The sequence below is a fragment of the Fusarium solani genome (genome assembly GCF_023522795.1).
Source record: "Fusarium solani strain SB1 chromosome Unknown bctg00000003_1, whole genome shotgun sequence".
In the NCBI taxonomy this organism is placed as follows: Eukaryota; Fungi; Ascomycota; class Sordariomycetes; order Hypocreales; family Nectriaceae; genus Fusarium; species Fusarium solani.
This window is the reverse complement of record NW_027072154.1, coordinates 3612271-3632045: the sequence shown is the minus strand read 5'-3', so window position 1 is coordinate 3632045 and position 19775 is coordinate 3612271. Positions and strand designations below refer to the sequence as shown.

General features: G+C 53.4%; 5 protein-coding genes across 5 annotated transcripts; 2 read left to right on the top strand and 3 right to left on the bottom strand.

Annotated features, from left to right (window-relative positions):
* Window positions 1–906: 906 nt before the first annotated feature.
* On the top strand, window positions 907–2692 carry MRS44_006708 (uncharacterized protein; the record flags this gene model as incomplete). The annotated part of the gene is made up of 3 exons (XM_046278112.2): window positions 907–1409; window positions 1460–1604; window positions 1667–2692. 3 exons carry the CDS (start codon window positions 907–909, stop codon window positions 2690–2692), a joined length of 1674 nt encoding a protein of 557 aa, XP_046139677.2.
* A 2005-nt stretch (window positions 2693–4697) lies between these two features.
* On the top strand, window positions 4698–9534 carry MRS44_006707 (uncharacterized protein; the record flags this gene model as incomplete). Its single annotated transcript, XM_065621861.1, has 4 exons — window positions 4698–4930; window positions 5044–7000; window positions 7069–9402; window positions 9463–9534. The coding sequence occupies 4 exons, from the start codon at window positions 4698–4700 to the stop codon at window positions 9532–9534; spliced, it is 4596 nt and encodes a 1531-aa protein (XP_065477933.1).
* A 973-nt stretch (window positions 9535–10507) lies between these two features.
* MRS44_006706 (uncharacterized protein) lies at window positions 10508–11365 on the bottom strand (the record flags this gene model as incomplete). Its single annotated transcript, XM_046270103.2, has 3 exons — window positions 10508–10838; window positions 10891–11302; window positions 11362–11365. The coding sequence occupies 3 exons, from the start codon at window positions 11363–11365 to the stop codon at window positions 10508–10510; spliced, it is 747 nt and encodes a 248-aa protein (XP_046139679.2).
* Window positions 11366–14347: 2982 nt separating this feature from the next.
* MRS44_006705 (uncharacterized protein) lies at window positions 14348–15059 on the bottom strand (the record flags this gene model as incomplete). The annotated part of the gene is made up of 2 exons (XM_065621860.1): window positions 14348–14836; window positions 14883–15059. The coding sequence occupies 2 exons, from the start codon at window positions 15057–15059 to the stop codon at window positions 14348–14350; spliced, it is 666 nt and encodes a 221-aa protein (XP_065477932.1).
* A 1716-nt stretch (window positions 15060–16775) lies between these two features.
* MRS44_006704 (uncharacterized protein) lies at window positions 16776–18619 on the bottom strand (the record flags this gene model as incomplete). The annotated part of the gene is made up of 4 exons (XM_065621859.1): window positions 16776–17328; window positions 17384–17841; window positions 17904–18369; window positions 18423–18619. The coding sequence occupies 4 exons, from the start codon at window positions 18617–18619 to the stop codon at window positions 16776–16778; spliced, it is 1674 nt and encodes a 557-aa protein (XP_065477931.1).
* Window positions 18620–19775: the final 1156 nt, after the last annotated feature.

Genomic DNA, 19775 nt, shown 5'->3' with positions numbered 1-19775 from the left:
AGGATGGGCCATAATAAGATGTTTGGTCGGAGCGACCAGATGCTGTGTAGATTCCCTCCCATTGCCTTTTAGGCGGTGAGGGCGCTGGTGTTGGACTTGAGGGTGAGAGATGTAGTTGAAGTTCGGTCGATGAAGGAGTTGAGTGAGTAGGGGTAGGAATGCCTGAAGGTAGCGATGCAACATGACGGCGCGCTTCCTCGAGTTGAGACTCTAGCTCTTCCACTCGACGTCTAAGTCTCTCTATTTCCCTGAACGAAGAAAGGGGTTAGTAAAACTCCACCACTCGATATCGCAAACTCACTGCAACGCCTGGGGAAGAGTTCGAGACTCGTCATTGAACCTCCCTCTACTATTGCACTGTAGCCCCTTCTGCCGACAAGGTCTACATGGCTTCCCATGATCGCACTTTACCCGTCTCGAGCGACAGTGATCGCATGCCCGCGACACTTGCTTCCTCGACGGTTTCGACAGCGTCGGCGAACAAATTTCAGCCCTGCCCTCTCCATTGTGTGGCCCCAGAGATAACAGAGGGAGCATTACAAATAAGAAACAAGCTTCTATGGGTCTTTTTAACGAAAAGATTGGAAAGCAGTGAGTTGCAAGATGAAGCTGGGCGGAGATTGCGGATATATCTTGGATTCCGTAGTTGGGACCCAAAAGTCTCCGCGGTTCCGTCGCGTCTGATTGGTCAGACCCACAGAATTTCGGTCAACCTCTCTTACAAGTTTGGCCGGAATCGAGGAGTTCTGGAGTTGACTCCTTTGGGAAGATGAGGATTGTGAAATTCAATCGTGTTGGCCAGGAGGATTCTGTAGATAAATACCATCGGTTCGCTGTTACCAAGATGTCTTGTCTCAGCAGCAGTTCCAAGCTTCGTTCACTCAGAACACCTTTACATCACCAACTATGAGTTCCATCATCACTCACAATGCCCCTGGCATGAACCAAGGAGACATGGAGAAACAGGATAACCCTTCTTCGGGTACTCCAACCCTCCGAGACGAGTCATCGGACGAAAACAGCCCTACAACCTCTGAGCCCAAAGAACCTCAACAGGAGAGAACCATCAGGGGCTTCCGCTGGTTCCTCGTGTGCGTCGCCATCTTCTCAGCAAACTTTCTCTACGGGCTCGATACTACCATCGCTGCGGATATCCAAGCTGCCGTGTCCGAGACCTTTGACAATGTCACAAAGCTGGGGTGGCTCGGCGTGGGTTTCGGCTTGGGAGCCACAGTTGCCATCCTTCCCCTCGGCAAGGCGTATGGTATCTTTGACACAAAGTACCTTTACATCGCGTCTCTGGTCATGTTCTCAGCAGCTAGCGCACTCTGCGGAGCTGCTCCTTCTATGGGTGCCATGATCGTTGGACGTGTCTGGGCTGGCGCTGGTGGTGCGGGAATGTATCTTGGGTAAGATTCAGGGGATATCGGTGAGACGAAATCGTCGCTAACTCGTGTAGAACATTGAACTTGGTATCTTCGACTGCCAGTCCTCGTGAAGCGGCATTCTATATCGCCTTCGAAGGCTTCGTCTATGGAGGAGGGTGTATCCTTGGGCCAGTGGTTGGAGGTCTATTGTCAGACAGCGCTGCAACCTGGAGATGGGTAAGCCTATCTCACCCTGACAACCCGAACATGCTTGGAAGACATTGACTGACCAAATGTAGGCATTCTATCTCAACTTGGTCATCTTTGCAGTCACGTCGCCCATCTACCTCTTCGCCCTACCTTCGCTACCTCAGCAACCCGACACATCCTTTGTTGACAAGTTGAAGAGGCTTGACTGGCTCGGAATTACCCTCAACACGGGCATCTATGTCTGCTTTGTCCTCGCCTTTACCTTCGGCGGTCCTGAGTGGGCGTGGGATGATGGCCGATTCATCACTTGCGTCGTGCTCTTCGTCGTCTTCGTCGCTGCGTTCGCCATCACGCAGTACTACACCGTCTTCACCAACAAGATCGATCGGCTCTTCCCTTGCGACTTCCTGGCCAATCCCCAGATGATAATCCTGTACATCGCCATTGCGTGTGGTGGAGCTGGTCTGTTCGTTGCCGTGTATTACATCCCGCTATACTTTCTCTTTGTCCACGGTGACTCGGGAACTGAGGCGGCGGTCCGACTTCTCCCCTTCATCTTCTTTTACATCTCGGCCATCCTCTTCTGCGGGTATGCCATGCCTCGTACCGGCTACCACATGGTCTGGTACCTGATCTCTGGCCTTCTGCTCACAGCCGGCGGCGCAGCCATGTACACCATCAAGGCCGACTCCCCCGCGAGCTACACCTACGGCTTCTCAGCACTCCTGGGCTTTGGCCTAACGACCAGTCAGGCGGGCTACGCGGTAGCTGCACACATTGTCAAGCCAGACCGACTCGCCGAGTCGATCCAGTTCCTCAACATCTCCCAAGGCAAAAGCCAAATGCTGGGTCTAGCGATCGCAAGCTCCATCTTCCAAAGCCGCGCTTTCGACGGCATGAACAAGGTACTCCAGGGTCAAGGCTTCTCGACAGAGGAGATCCGGGCGGCTATCGCGGGTTCGCAGAGCAAGATTCTGGCGACCATCAACCCTGAGCTGAGGCGGCGGTGCCTGGACGTGCTGGTCAAGACCATCTCGGAGATTTGGGTCATGGTGATCGCTGCGGGTGCGCTGCTGACGGTTTCATCGCTGTTTCTTACAAAGAAGCGGTTTTGAAGGATGATGGAAGTGGAGGAGCTGACTGAGCAGAAAGTGGAACAAGAGGTGGGTAAACGATGGGTGATGTGGATGAAGGAGCGTGGGTGGTTGAGGGGAGGTTTGTTTGGTGGGGAGATGGTGCATTATTAAAAAGATACAGAAAAATGGTGTTTAAAATATCCATTGTTATTTCATAGAACCCTTATTCTTTACATAGACTTTACATGTTATTGCTGTCTCTAGTTTTACCATCCTCCTACAACTACACAGCTGAAGGCACACGCCACACCACCATCTCCTAGGCATCCAGGTACCGGCTGATTCTCTCCTTAGGTATTCAAGATGATTCACGCCTAGTCCCAGGTACCTCTACCATCTTCAATGATCGGCACAAGGACCGTTCTAGACTCAAGGTCTTGTCCTGATCGACGGGTGGACGCAGAAACGGGCTGTAGAACCACCAAGGCGCATACAGCTGTTGTGCCTAGTTTGAGTGCATTGAAGAGCTCAAGAGCTCAATTCCTAACCAACATACCTTTGAACTTAACAATTCCCCTCCTTATGAATAAAGACACTCTTGTTACTACGTAATATGTCCTCCTCAGTGAACCTCGAACCCCAAGCTCTGCCCTAGAGTCCACTGATCTTGTAGCGCGCCCCGCCGGAGAGTCAGGATCCAGGATGGATCCGTGGACGAGGCGCTAACTCATGCCCGCAGATGGAAATTATTGGGGAACTTGCATTGCGCTTCAATGACGTAATTCCTGACAAAACCAGGTTTGGAGCATGTGAAGGAGGTTGGCAGATTTTCATAACTTGGTCGTAAAGTCGGATCGTGAAGGAGGACAAGACTCTCATGAGCCCATATGCCACCAACAAGATGCTAGAAGCGGTCACCGAGACATAAGCCAAGACTACCTAGGCCAGTCTCCTCACGACAGCCGCACTTGGAAGCTTCCCCTCACTCATCGTTTGCGAAGCTTCCCCTGGTGACGCTTGGACTTGAGCTCGACTCGTAACCATTCAAGGCTAGTCCCTCTTCTGGTCGGCCGCTGTCCCGCTTACTCTGCAGTGCTTGTTCTTGGTGTTGCTTCGAGCTAAGCCAAGAGCATCAAGCTTCGTGCGTCTCGGCTCATCTCTTCACGACCAAACAAAGAAAAGAAGAAGAAAAGAAAAAAACTCAATTCCTTCTCGTCCACTGGCCATGCGTGAATTATTTTTGTTGGGCTTGCTTTACTCCAGCCTCGCCCCGGAACGAATGCCCCTGCTCCTCGACCATGTTTGTGATGATTCGAAAGGCAGGAAACTTGGTTGACCCTGGCTCCCATCGTTCGTGTTGACCGCCCAGACTCTACGGATGAGACGGGAGGTAACACAGAGTTGATGCTTACTACTGCTACTACCTGATACTAAGTTGCCCAGATTCGGTTATAGAGAAATGGCTTGATGTTGACGAGCTGGTTTTTTTTTTTGGCTTTTTCTTTTCTTCTCTCCTCTTTCTTTCTCTTGTGTAGCCGACTTTTTGGTGTTGTCTCTGTCCTTCACCTCGTCAACCACAGCCAGCCATATCCTCCCGCTGTGGCAAGGTCCCGTCCTCTCCTACTCGCTCGGACTATCCTTTCCATCCTCACACCTTCTTTTCCCTCTTCTTTTCCTCATCATCCCTCTTCTGGCTTATCCCATCGGAGATTCTAGCCCCTCACCTCCCTCCCTACATCGCCTTATCTCTCTGGCACATCACATCGTCTCTACTGCTCATCAGCCAATCTGTCGATCCCGCCTGAGATCCCAGATCCCAGATCCCTGGACCAAGCACAGGCGAGCCCACTAAAACGACCCAAGCAGCGTGCTTCAAGCTCCCCGCCGACACGAACCGTTAGCCATCATTTGCTCCACTACCTGCGCTACGCGGTTCCTTGGCTGTGACTGTGGTTGCAGCTGCAGTGGATGAGCTCCATCCCGTCTCCAAGAGGTACTTGTCGTTCCGCGGGGCACGCAGCGCCCGCCCTTCTCTCCTCTCATCATGAGCCCACCGCACACCATGACGTCCAACGAGGTCTATCTGCTGCCGCTCAACGACGATGGCTCGCCTCAGGTGCCGGGCGAGTACATCTATCTGGCTCCCAGGTCCAATGATGCTATCACGATACGCTTTGCTATCGAGGGTACCTCGTCCATTTGTCGTCATGGCAGCCTCTGGGTCAACATCCCCGACGAGGGTCAGGAATTTCGTCGCGACAAGTTCCGCGAGTACAAGTGAGTCTATTTCAAGCTCCTGGAGCCAATTGAGTTATTTGCAGCACTCCGGCACTCCTCTAAGAACCCGGCGGATGGCAGCAGCACAGTCACTAACTCTTGTCGCAACTCAGGCTCACGCCAGACTTCAATCGCACGCTCGAAATCTCCATTCCCATTCACCAGCCTGGAGCCTATGCCTTCTACACCACCTACGCCGAACTCCCCGACCTCAAGAAAGAGCTGGAAGACAGCTCTGACCAGAAGGAGAACCTCAAGAAGACCCCTCTGTACTACATCGATGTTGCGCCCAGACTCAAGCTTGACGGCCGGCCGTTGCCGCTGCCCGCCCTGTCAATCTTCTCGGTTATCAGCAAGTTCATGGGCAAATATCCCAACGACTGGGAGCGCCACCTCGGCGGTATCAGTGATCGCGGCTACAACATGATCCACTTCACTCCTCTACAGATGCGCGGAGAGTCCAACTCGCCCTACAGCTTGTACGACCAACTTGGCTGGGACCCTGCCTGTTTCCCCAAGGGCGAGGAGGACGTCCAGAAGATGGTAGCCAGTCTCGAACAGAACCACTCCCTGCTCAGCTTGACCGACATTGTGCTTAACCACACAGCAAACAACACCAAGTGGCTGGAGGAGCACCCCGAGGCCGGCTACAACCTCACTACAGCTCCCTGGCTGGAATCTGCTTACCAGCTTGACACGAAGCTCCTGGAGCTGAGTGAGAACTTGGAGAAGCTTGGGTTGCCAACCGAGCTCAAGTCCAGCGAAGATCTGCTCCTGATCATGAATGCAATCAAGACGGAGGTTGTTGCCAAGATTCGGCTGTGGGAATACTACGCCCTCGATGTCGACCGAGACGCCGATGCGACGGTCGAAGCTCTCTCCAAGGGAAGCCTATACACCCCCGAAGACTCGGCCGAGTTCGAGAAGCAGCTTCAAAAGGTCAAGGCGGCGCCGGTCAAGGACCAGGTCACCTTTATGAGAGAGTTTGGTTTGGCTGGTACAGATCGTATGGGAGAGCGTTTCCGCAGAAGAGTCAAGCCAGATGTCGCTGCAAGCTTCTTGTCCTCTGTTTTAGAGTCCCCTGATGATGCCACAGCAAGAGCCAAGATTGTCGAGATCCTGGATATTCTCAATGTGGACTTTTACAAGGAGTACGACTCCGAAGTGGACGATATCCTTCAGCAAATCTTTAACAGGATAAAATATGTCCGACTTGACGATCACGGCCCCAAGCTGGGTCCCATCAACGAGGCCAACCCCCTGATCGAGACATACTTTACTCGACTTCCTGCCAATGCTACAACATCCAAGCACAAGCCTGAAGACACTGCCTTGGTCAACAATGGATGGGTTTGGGGTGGCAATGCGCTCGTCGATAATGCGGGCCCTGCTTCGCGAGTCTACCTTCGCCGAGAAGTTATTGTCTGGGGCGATTGCGTCAAGCTGCGATATGGTTCGAGCCCTGAAGACAACCCCTGGCTATGGGAGCATATGACCAAGTATGCTCGCATGCTGGCCAAGTACTTTGCTGGTCTTCGCATTGACAACTGCCACTCTACCCCTATTCATGTCGCTGAGCACATATTGGACGAGGCCCGCCGGGTGCGACCAGATCTATATGTAGTCGCCGAGCTGTTCACTGGGTCTGAGGAGATGGATTATGTCTTTGTGAAGCGTCTCGGTCTCAGCTCTCTTATCCGTGAAGCTATGCAGGCGTGGAGCACGGGCGAGCTCAGCCGGCTTGTGCACAGGCACGGTGGCCGACCTATTGGCAGCTTTGAGGTTGACGAGGTCTCCAAGTCAGACGTTCGCACGCCTTCGGGAAGTCCTACGAGCCCGAAGGCCAGTGATACCAACGGGTCTGGGCCCTTCTCCAGAGAGATCGTCCGAACAGTCAAGCCGAGCCCGGTACATGCCCTGTTCATGGACTGCACCCACGACAACGAGACGCCAGCTCAAAAGCGTGATGCTCGAGATACCCTGCCCAACGCAGCCCTTGTCTGCATGTGCTCAAGTGCCACTGGCAGTGTTATGGGCTATGACGAGATCTACCCGAAGCTCGTGGATCTGGTGAACGAGACTCGCCTCTACACATCGGCATCATCTGGGCCCAAGCCTATTAAGATTGGAGGGGGGAGGATGGCATTGGCGGTGTCAAGAAGTTGCTCAACCAGATCCACACTCTGATGGGCAAGGATGGTTATGATGAGACTCACATCCACCATGAGGACCAGTACATCACCGTCCACCGAGTCCACCCCGAGTCCCGAAAGGGTTACTTCCTGATTGCTCATACCGCATTTCCCGGCTACGGCAATGGCAACGGTGCCTTTAGTGCTGTACACCTCACTGGAACCAAAGCCCGCCATCTTGGCAGCTGGATGCTTGAGGTTGACGCCAGCGAGGAGACAACCAAGCGAATCCTCGAGGACAAGAAGTACCTGCGTGGCCTGCCCAGCCGAGTCAAGGATCTTCCAGGAATTCGGATGGAGATCAAAGGCGATGACACCATCATTACAGTGCGCGACAAGTTCCCTCCGGGAAGTATTGCACTCTTTGAGACGTGGATCCCAGCGGCGGAGCACTCTTCGGGTCTGGACAACTACGTCACCTCGGGAGCCAAGGCTGCATGGAATGAGCTCAGCCTGTCTGACCTCAACTATCTTCTGTACCGATGTGAGGCTGAAGAGCGAGCCGAGAGCGATGGCCGGGATGGTGTATACGATATCCCTGGACATGGAAAGCTCGTCTACGCTGGTCTTCAGGGATGGTGGAGTCTCCTCAAGGACATTATCCGAGACAACAACCTGGCTCATCCACTGTGTCAGAACCTTCGTGATGGCCAGTGGGCGTTGGACTACATCTTGGCCCGACTACAGAGAATTAGTGCCATTCCCGGAAACGAGGCCATTGCGCAGCCTTTAACGTGGCTGAAGGAGCGATTTGATGCTATCCGGAAGATCCCGAGCTTCCTGCTCCCTCGCTACTTTGGCCTGGTCCTACGCACTGCCTACATGGCCAGCTGGGAGAGGTCTCTGGAGCTCATGAACGCCAGTGTGAGAGATGGGCAATGGTTCTTGCAAAGCCTGGCCATGGTTAGTGTCCAGCAAGTCGGGTATGTCAAGTCGGCATCTCTGTGGCCTAACAAGCTGGTGCCTTCTCTTGCCGCTGGCCTCCCTCACTTCGCCGTGGAATGGGCAAGATGCTGGGGACGAGACGTCTTCATCTCTCTCCGCGGTCTCCTCATCGGCACCGGGCGTTTCGATGATGCCAAGGAGCACATCCTGGCCTTTGCGAGTGTGTTGAAGCATGGCATGATTCCCAACCTCCTTAGCAGTGGCGATGCGCCTCGGTACAACTCTCGAGATTCGATCTGGTTCTTCCTCCAGTGCATCCAAGATTACACACGATTTGCCCCTGAAGGTGTCAGCATTTTCAAGACCAAGGTCAAGCGTCGCTTCTTGCCTTACGACGACACTTGGTTCCCCACCGATGACTCGAGGGCGTATTCAAAGGAGAGCACCATTGAAGATGTCATCCAGGAGGCGCTTCAAAGACATGCTTCAGGCATGAAGTACCGAGAAGCCAACGCCGGTCCCCAGATTGATTCTCAGATGAAGGATGAGGGTTTCAACCAGGACATCAAGGTCGACTGGGAGACTGGTATCATTTTCGGCGGCAACCAGTTCAACTGCGGCACATGGATGGACAAGATGGGTGAAAGCGAGCGTGCTGGTTCCAAGGGTGTTCCTGGAACTCCCCGTGATGGCGCTGCTATTGAAATCACGGGCATGCTCTACAGCACTCTCAACTGGCTAGCTGGACTCCACGAGAAGGGCCAGTACGCATATGGCAGTGTGGACAAGTCTGATGGTAGCTCCATCTCGTTGGCTGACTGGGCAGGATTGGTCAAGGCCAACTTTGAGCGATGCTACTATGTGCCCTTGTCACCCGAAGATGATTCCAAATACGACGTCAACACCCCCATCATCAACCGCCGCGGAGTCTACAAGGACCTCTACAAGTCGGGCAAGGAGTACGAGGACTACCAACTGCGCCCCAACTTTGCCATTGCCATGACCACGGCGCCTGACCTGTTTGATCCCGACCATGCCATGCACGCTCTGTGCCTCGCTGACGAGGTCCTCCGAGGCCCTCAAGGAATGGCCACACTGGATCCCGCAGACCTCAACTACCGCCCTTACTACATCAACAGCGAGGATAGTGATGACTTTGCCACGAGCAAGGGACGAAACTACCACCAGGGACCTGAGTGGATATGGCCTACAGGCTTCTTCCTCCGAGCTCTGCTCAAGTTTGACCTCAAGAGGCGGACGACGCCTGAGGGCCGCACTGAGGCTTTCCAGCAGGTTACCCGACGCCTCAGTGGGTGCAAGAAGATGATCCGGGAGAGTCCCTGGGCCGGCCTCCAGGAGCTGACCCAGAAGAATGGAGAATACTGTCCAGACTCGGTACGTTCAAGTTTATATGTGCAAGATCAACATGTCGATCTCATGCTAACACACTCGCAGAGCCCCACACAAGCTTGGTCGGCTGGATGTCTCATCGACTTGTACATGGACGCCGTGGAGGAGCAAAAGTAGGGATAGGATAGAAGAGAAGGATATGACGACACTGGGCATGGGCATGGGCATGAGCACACGACGACGGACTCTGCATCTTTGCATTACGAGAATTCTCCTAGATCAGGTTAATGACAAGTATTTTTTAGCCACCACCACTTGGTTGCCAGGCGTTCGGTTGCTGTTGGTGATTACGTGTTTTCCTTTAAGCCATGATCTCTGAGGCGCTCATGTCAAGATCCAGATCGATTCCATGGCAACGCTAGACCTCTCATAAATAGGCTTATTCCCGTAATAGCACAACCTGAGGCCTAGTCTTTCACATGGCCAAAATAGCATAATTAACGGCTTGAAAATAGTAGGATTGTATGTCAAGGATAGACTCCCATGCCCCTTGCCCTCAAACCTGAGAGGCCATCAATATGCGGCACTAATGTCCACAAGCAACTTCCGTTATGTCGACTTGAATAAAAACAAGACAAATCATTTTCCCCGTGGTGCCAAGCCCTGCATTCCAACCACGCCTTTCAAAGCGTGGAGTGGTGGTTCCGTGGTGGCGGCCACCAAAAAAACCAGCGGGCTGCGCCTCTCCCAGCAACGCCGGATATCCAAAAAGACACTGAAACGCCACCGAAAACAAACAAAGACAATGTCAAAATAAAGCAAGCGTGGCTCACGTGCCACAAAGGGAAGTAGAGGATGCAACCACAAGTCATGCTCTGGCCCTGTCTCAGGGTTACGCGATTCGAGACAGTTGCTCATGTCTTGTCATGCGTGACTTGTGTTTCCTCCCTTCTGTAAGGTGCTGGGTATTATCCCCAACTGGTCAAATCATAGGTAATCGAGGGTGTCGGAAAGTACGGCCGTATAGATAAATGCACGGTTTATATCGTGAGATGCACAGGATGTTGCTGTTTCGGATCGGACGTTGGTAAGGAGAGTCGTGAAAAAAAAAATTGAGAAACGAGACGTGGCGCAAGATCGAGCACTAAACTCATGTTCGGTCACGGACGATCCATCGCTTCTTCTCCTTTCTGGGCTTCTCTTCAACAACGGCAGCTCCAGCGCCGGGGAGCATCATGCCGTTCGAATCTCGGTTCGAGTCGTAGCCGGTGTTGTAGGGCATGCCGCCAGCCTCGGAGGCTTCGATACCGGGGCCCCAGGATGGTCGAGATGCTGAGCCAGAGTGCTTCTGGCCGAGGGAGGACTGGCGGTCCTTCTTGCGGAGGTAACGGCGGCGCCAGATGCAAGCACCGATCCAAATTCCAGCAATGGCGACAACAAGAATGACGAGCATAATCACCCACTGCCAGTGGTTCGAAATCCTGCAAGACCTAGTTAGGTATATACTCATCTTCTCATCAATAAGTAACATACCAATCACCGCCGCCGCCGGTGTTGGCGGGTACTCTGCTCCCGCCGGTCGAGCTGGAACCATCGGTTGTCGTCGTCTTCGAGGAGGCCTGACCATTTCCATTTCCCTTATTGGCGTTCTCGTCGACTGTGCAAATATCGCGGAACCATGCGGCGATTGAGGAAAGGCCGTTGGGGTCGTTAGTACAGGCGTCGTCGCAGGGGCCCTTGGTTGCGGTAGAGAATGCAGCGACTCGGGTATCGAGACAGAAACATTGGGTGTAAGCACTCGGGCCAGCATCGACGGCGATGATGGGAGGGACACAGGCGCCGTTGGCATCGTAGAGGGCACCACAGGAGACGGCGCAAGCAGGAAGGACCTTTCGGTCATTGAAAGGAACGATGGTGGTCTCGGGAGGGCTGTTCTCGTTGGCAGCTGTGATTATTGCATGTTAGTATGAGGGGATTGTGATAGGGTGATTCGCTGAGACGCACCCATTTTGACAGCGGTCGGGTTGTAATCCCTGAGTTAAACGAGAGAAAGAGTGACGAGGAGAAAGACGATGTCGAGGGCAAGGAAAAGCCCAGGAGTTGTCGATCGAAAGTTGGCAGAGGGCGGTGGGAGAGTGGTGGTGTTGTGTGTTGTCAGTCGGAAAAAGCCAAGGCAGTGGAGGCGTGCAAATGCGCTATTGACCAAGTCGTGTCGTCACCCAAGCCACTTGAAAATCGTGATGGTGCTTGGCTTATTCCCAGCCTCTCTCTTCTTTCAGCCTTCCAGAAGATCGACAGGACAGGACAGGACGGGACCGGAGTGAGTAGAGAGAAAGAGCGCGTGCCTCTAAATTTTCGGTCGGTCCTTTGACAGTCGGTCGGTCGGTGGTTGACGACAAGGTCGGCGGTTGGTTGGTCGGAAGAACAAAGGGCGAGCGGTAGACGAAACACGGAGGATGCGAATCGATGGATGCAGGTGCAGGTGCAAGTGCAAGAGGGAAGAAAAAGGTACGTAGCGAGCGACTCGGAAGACCGGGGAAAAATTGGGTCAAGGAGACGAGACGAGGCCCAAATATTGGGAAAGAGCTGAGCGAGCGGGAGAGTCGGGTCGGGCGACTTGTGACTGCCGCTTTTGACTTAAGTTGCAACGGCCAGGGTTGGGGGGAAGGCGGGACCAGAGCGGGTTCGTCTTTGTCCTCCTTTGCAAGAACACGAGAGAGGGAGAAGAACACGGGAACAGGAACAGGAGCAGGAACAGGGTCGGAGGGAGAGGGAGCGAGATATGGATTATGAGATCAAGGCAGAGGGAATGTGCAAGAGATGAACCCAAGAGAAAGAGAGGGAGGCCAGAGACACAAATGGTGGGGAGAGCACGCCAGGTCAGGAATTTGAGTGGCCAGCAGAAGCTTGGAATTGTCCGTTATTCCTGGCTTCTCGATCCTTTGCTTCTGTTTTCCTTGCTGCTTGCTTGCTTGGCCCATCCGAATCTGTCAGCCAGCGTGACGATGCGACCTGACACCTTCCAAGAATCAACGGATCTACTTTTTGGGGGGTTACTTTCCCCGTCCAGAGCTCGCCTCTCACTGGACGAGCCTCGCCGGGCAGGACGCGCCCAGCCGGCGGGTACGAGAAGCCATAAGTGTGCCGAGTGACCAGGGCGCCAAGTATCGGTCGGGTATCCCGGCGCATCAGTATGAGGGCGCATGGACTTCCGGTACTTCCACTCTGTGTATTCCCAAGAACCCAAGCCACCGGCCTGGACTTGGCAAGCGGGTTCGTGGCGCCGGGGCGCTCTTGGAGCTATCGAGAGACTTGGCTGACTGGATGGATATGGTTGGATGGGGACAAGCTGACTGCACACGGCAGAAAAAAGCTGCGCCGTCCCAATAGCCTATAGGTGCCGGTTTATGCAGAGGAGATCACTCAGCAGCCTCTTTATGCATGCCCCTTTCTCTTGTTTTTCTGTCTGTTTTGTTTTGTTTATCCTAACCGTGTCGTCCATCGTTTCACTGAGGCTTCCCCCTTGGCGTCTCGGATTCAGAGCAGCCAGCGCTCAGGCTCCAACTGACCGCGCCCTGCTTTTGCTTTTGAGCAACCTCGTACAACGACATTAGTCTGGGTCCGGCTGCTGCCAGAAACCCCCCAACAGCACGAATATAGACTCACGATCTAACTGTCTTTGGCCGCATCCCTAGAGCTGCTGATCGTGGATGCTCCGAGGCCTGCTCAGCGACCTATTTGGGCGCCACAGCGGATGACCCCTTGCTGAGTGCCCTGACTGTCAGCGGGCATTGTCCCGTCCACGCCCCCAAGGTGCCTGAAAGTGCTCCACACACGCAAGGAGGAAGGGCGCGTGATTGGTTGGGTTGAGGACGCAATTTCCGACAAAGTTGGGATGGCATTGGCACTTTGGAGTCCTCATGGGAAACACGATATCGCCAGAAGAATCAATTGCACGTCACTCACTCTATGTGAACCCTGATAATGTTCATTCAGTACCACTGCCACCACTGCTACCGGAAGCGTGTTATCAGCACATGCCTTGCAACCCTGCCAAGGTGCCCGTATCTTGCTCACCATCTCTCTCCCTTCATGGTCACGTCACATTGGCATCTCTTGGCCATCTTGGGTCAGCGAGATGCCAACACGAGATGGATGCCAACGATTAGCCTTTAATACATTCGACCGCCTGCAGCGCGCTGACGCCCTTGGCAAAATGGCAGAGTGGGGAGAATGACGACGACTCGACACGGCTCACTCCCATGTCGGAGCATCGGGTGCCCTTGCTTGCTGCTCACGATCTGCTTGAGCAATTACCTCCGCCCGCCTGTTCCTCGCTGTGGAAATCGGAGCTCAGCTCTCTTGGGCAGGCCGCTCACAGCCAACAGCGAAACCCCCATGCCCAAACCGTGGGGGCCATGTCTTGCCTCCAGCTGGAAGCGAGAACCTAACAAACATCAATTGTCGAGGACGACTCCTGTCACCATCATCACGAGTCCTATCTACGCCGCTTGACCATTCAAGCTCTCTCAAGTTCACGCAGTAGTCGAGATCATTTGCAAGAGTGCGTGCTACTGGGAAAGAATGTGAGTTAATTTCAGGGACGCCGAGCATGTTCCAGATCAATTAAAGTATCAGCTGGGCATTGTGCGCTTATCACCCACCTTCATAATCCAAGGACTTGAAGAATGCTTTGTCGAATATCTTGACCTGACTATCACACCCTCGCCATGATTACTCGTCAAGCGTTGACATGGTATACATGGTAATATCAGAGGTCTTTTAACGAAATAGTTGTGAACCGCCACCACTGGCTTATGCTGAGGTTTGGCAAAGCCAAGTTGCCTGTAGTATTCTATCTTCATGCCTAGAATTCCTAGAGGTCACTCGCACCCATTCATCCCGTTGACTTTCTTGGTTGATTCCGAAAACACTGTTCAAATTGCGCCATCTAAGACATGTGGTCTTCAGCAACACGCTAAGTGTCACTTCAAGACTGTCGAACCCCAGCCTCGTCTTTCCCACGTTGAGTTCCATCACAAGCAGACTTGACCTCACTTCCGACCTTCTCATTCCCACCCCCTGAAACTAGGCTGTTCTCGTGTCCTTGATCGCTTGCTGAACCATGAGTGGCCACTCCTGTCGTGGTTTTGGTGCCAAAATCAGGTGGTGTTTCTGCTGTAGGGTAGCCCGTCTGGCCAAAGACAGTCCAAGGGCTATCACATTCAGCCAGAAATCGAGCCATTGCTGGTGGATTTTGCTTGGACTGATTGCTGTAAACCGATTTATTCTCAGTAATGTCTCTTTCCGGCTCGGGGCACAGTTTGTGGCCGATGGGTTGTGGGGAAGAAGCATGAGTGTTGTTGTCATTGGCTTTTGGTGTTGAAGGAGGGAGGTATTCTGTTTCCTCTTGATTGTCAATCTCAGCCTTTGGGCTGCCCTGTAACTCTTCCTTGGCCATTCGGAACGTTGAGGTGATCTTGAATGAGGTATATGTGGAATTTTGATGATCTCAGAGTAGCTACAGAGATGATATGCCTCCTTGGTCGGACTTCAGGGGCATCCTCTTGCGAAGCTCTTCCTGCCTTGAAGGTAAACTCCCAGCCGAGAAAGCAGGGACCTCGCTTGCTCTTTGTATTGTCCCTCCGAAGGATTAGCAAAAGAGCTCCTGACCGAGACTCGAGACTAGCGGGAAGCAGCATCTTCGTAGCCCGCATGCAACTGCATACAAACATCGCCAAATGCCGTTCTCTAGCTCCTCGCATGCTCTCGATCCAACCTATGGGGATCTCATCCCTCGACTGGGGATCCTAGAGCTAGAGCTAAATCCTGCGGTGAGCTGTTTTCGAGACATCGTCCCGAGCTGAGTCTAGGAGGATGCACCCCCGATTGGATGTGCCAACCTTGGGGGAGAGACAGCCACTCTCCGCGGTGTCTACTGTATATAAGAGACTTTTTATCTTAACACGTTGAATAACCAAAGAAACTATACAAAAGGCCATCTGATAAACTGCAACTTTGGGCACACGTATCGAAAATGAGGAACTTGCGATGTCTGCCTCTGGTTTGAGTCGAATTGCTCTTCGGCGAGGGGCAAAAACATGGTCCGCCACCCAGAGAGCTGCTATCAATCATGTATAGCCGCTCCCACCGAGCCTGCTTCATACACTTTGTTTAGCCACTCGCTAAGTTGTGCAACGAGCCCTTTCCCCTTTCGATGTGGCCGTGGCGGAGAGAGGGGCTTGGGGTTGCACAAAGCAGGGGGGCAATGGATCTTGTGAGCGTGGGTGGTTGCAACTTTGACGAGGCATGGGATGATAATACGTGCTTTGACCTCGGGCTGATATGCCCGATGCGGAAAATAGAGAGCCAAGCATGATACTCGACTTGCTTTGGCGCTATCGCAATGGTATAGGTGTCACAGCAGTTGACGAGTATCATATGAGGCGTCTTCTCGCGCGGGCTGTGGTATAAGCGAGCTCACGAGGTCAGAATACGACGCGGGCATCCGTTGAGCTATGCGTAATGATGTTACTCAAAGCCTTGTTGTGAGTTGTGCTCATACGGCGAGCTGTAGAGCCTGGTCTGCTCAAAGAGTGATATCCCATGCATTGCATTAGTTTGTCTCTCTTGAACGCCGTTGAGATGAAGTTGTCGAGAGTTTTCTAACGCAATTGCGCCGATGAAAGTCAGGTCATCTGATGGGCGGGATGCTTTTGCACTTTGGGGGCTCTGGTGTTGAAAATTGCCAAGAAATTACTCTGCGAGAGGTCATTGACCAATGTCTGGATCAAGACGATGATTTGATGTTGCCAGCCCGGAATTGCCAGTGGCTGCATACAGTTAGCAACTTGAATTTGCCCCAACAACGTGCCTTGCATAATCACACGCAGGTGAGCAAGCCATACATATGCTATTGACACGTTGGCCATCCCGAGTCTCAGCCTTGCAATTCCCTCGGTGTACGCAACAGTGGCACACACGAAAAGACTTGGATCTCCAGCTTTAGTCTTGGTCAGATTGCCCCCTGAACGGACTGGCTGGCCACTGTGCTGCTCCTGAAGCGTATGCTGGGTACGTAGCTGCGTGTTACTATTGGCTGAAAAACCTGGATATTACAGGCATACTGGGGTCTCTATTGTCACGTTTTTGGCATTGTGTCTTCCTTGAAAATGTGGGATGGAGAGAGGTGCTGATTGCTGTAAATGTCATCTGGCGGAGACAAGAGAGCACATAAAACGGGCATTAGACAGGAATTTATGTGTTGAAGAATCGAATTAAGTTTTAACAACTATGTATGTGATATCTCAAAATAGTACTTTTTAAGTTTTATGGCAACGTGGGAACGTGGCCGCGTGATAAAGACCGTCAAGGCGTCAACGTCTCTCATCCAGCACAGCTGATACTCATGGCTACGTTTAGAAGACGTTACCCTTGGTCTGCTTGCGGTCAATGGGCTTGTTGTGCCAGACCAGGACGCAAATGACGATGAAGGGCAGGAAAGCACAACCGGCGATGACCATCTGTCTCTGGACAACTCCGTAGGCGTGGATGACGGCGTCGCGAATAGGGGTACCGACGGGGTCGGCCATCTGCTTGATCATGTCGCCGTAGAGCGCAGCGGTCTCGTTCTTGGCGTAGTCGGGCAGCGCCTTGTACATCTCCTTGGGGAGGTCGTTGGTCCAGATGGCACCAGAGATACCGAAGCCGATGGCCTGGCCGATGGAGCCGAACATGGAGTAGAGGGCGAGGGCGACAGCGATATCCTGGTGGTTGACCTGCGTCATGATGGCGAGGGGTCCACACATGGCCCAGATACCACCGCAAACACCGTGGAACACCTGGCACATGACGAGGTAACCGACCTCAACGCCGGGGTGACGGAAGTGGATGAGGAGGGCAGTTCCAATGATACACCAGGGGAGACCAGAGACAGCGGGCCAGTAGTATCGACCGTACCATCGAAGGAAACTAAGGAAGGGTTAGTAAGGAACACATGCTTGTGAAATAAGTAGTATAGACTTACAGTCCGATGAAGGGGGCCAGGATGGTCGAGGTGACGGAGAAGGCGTTGAGAGTGTAGCCGGCGAGGGAGACGCTGAGGCTGTGGACGACCTGAAGGTACGACATGTAGTAGGTGTCCCAGGCGAAGATGGACATGTTGAGGAAGGCACTGAGACAGCAGGCTCCCAGAATAGTCCTGTTCTTGAGGAACTTGAAGGGGATGTACGGGACCTTGGCGCACCACTTCTCCCAAGCAACAAAGCCGGCAAGGCAGACTACACCAACGACGATCATGGCGATGATATAGTCGCTAGCCCAGCCATTGGGGGCTCGGGTGGCAATGTTCAGGGGGGTCAGGATGAGGGAGAAACCGGCGATGGTGAGGAGCATGCCGACAACGTCGAACTCGATGACGTAGAACTTGGTAGACTCCCAGAGGCTGCGGCCGCTCTTCTCGGGGAGAATGCCCATCTTCTTGGCCTTGAACTCGTGGAACATGAAGATGGCGGACACGGGGATGGAGAAGAAGACCAGGATGATACAGAGGAGCCAAAGGCCCATCGGTAGGTCGAGTGCTTCAGGAAGAGCTCGGCGATCTTGGGGCCTCCAAAGGTCGAGGCGAGACGGGGGCTCATGTAGAGACCAAACATGATCATACGGTTGCGGAGGGACGTCATGTCGGAGAGGACGACGTCGATGATGTAGCTGAGACCGACGTGGCCGACCCAGTAGAAGGTGTGGCCGGCGGCGTACGTCTCGACGTTTTTGCAGACGGCCTTCATGATCATGCCGAGAATGATGATGAGGATCATGAGTAGGAAACCCTCGTTACGGCCACGGATATCAATGATCTTGGCGATGGCTAGCTTGCTCACACCGGCGATGATGGAACCAAAGACGCTGGTGACGGCGAGGAGACCGTGCTGGTTGAAGGATGAGGTGACATAGGGCACAAGACTGCCATGAACGGCCTGGAGAAGGGTATCGACAAAGTTGACCATGTAAAGGCTGAGCGACGTTAGTTTGTGTTGATCAACAAAAACCGTGTGAATGCTACTCACAAGCCAAAGACTGCCCACATCATGGCCGGGGACCAGATCTGAGTAACGGCCTCGACCGCCTTGACACCATCCTGCTTGATGCCACTATCTTCCGAGTCGCTCTCCTTGTCAGGATAGTCGTTGACCTGGTTCTCGGGGTTGATCTGCTTCTCATAGTCACGCTCCTCGGCTGGCGCCGGGCTGATTTGGGCCGCCATTGCTGCTTGGATAGAGGCCGGCTTTGCACACCTGTGGGCTCAAAGGGGGATCAATTGAAGGAGCTTGAGAGGGGAGAGAGTGGGCTTTAGATGGCCAGGGCACTCTGAGGTCTAAAGGACAGGCGTGGAGAATGAGAGAGCAGAGTAACAGCGACGGTCCGGCTTTATACACAACGTTGCATTCACGTACAGAACGGCCAGACGGACGAGCTCTTCGTCCGTACAGCAGTCAATTAGGATCGGGCTGGCCATCTTGCTGGATCCTGCAGGGATCGTCTTACAGTTGGACCTTGTCCTGGACAGAGAAGCATGTCCGTCGCCTGTTCCGGAAGTCGGACTAATGCCAAGATGGGCTCCCGAGCGAGAACGAGAAGGGAAGAGTAGAGGACGAGAGTGGGACAGAGGGAAAGATGCATCGCAGGATCCATCAGGTCGTAGGGCGTACCTCCAAGGTGGAGTTGGGCCGCGTGGGTAACAAACATGGGATATAGCATCGGACGTGAAAACTATGGCATCTGATTGGGCCGTGTATAGGGAGCTCAGGAGTAGATCGTTGCCCTATGGAGTTGAAGGAAGGATTGTCCCCCATCGGAGGAGCTCGCCTCAAAGGTTCGACAATGTGCAAGGATGCTTTGTCTCTCAGTCTCTTTTTTCTGCATTATCAGATGATCTGATAAGCTGATATATCGGGCACAGTCTCTGTTGATCCCACGCGAATCCTTGGAAGCCAGCCAAGCAATGCTCTCCTGTGACAAAAAAATTCACACTTCTTCTTCCCGAGCGATTGGTAAAGGGCTCTCAAACGCGAGTCAGGGCACTCTAGGACCCTCTGATGGCCAGGACGCCCTTCTGCCAAGACGCTCGTTCTCGTGGCTTTTCTCCTCTGGCTCGCATGGTTAGGGCCCCGGCAACCCCGGCTTATGACCGTTCCTCGCTTGCTTTTTTCCCCCCTCTTCATTTTCTGTTATGGTTCTTCTTGGCGTTCCTGGAGAAACAATGTGTTCAAGGCTAATGGGGATGGTCTGCTCCCTCCTTACGATCTAGACTGATCTTTTACCCGAGTTGACGACGAGAAAGGTTTTCTCCGAGTCGTGAGTTTAAGGTGAGGCGTCTCAGCCCTGGCGCTTGTCAAGGGGCGCAAGCGTCGAGGGGCGTC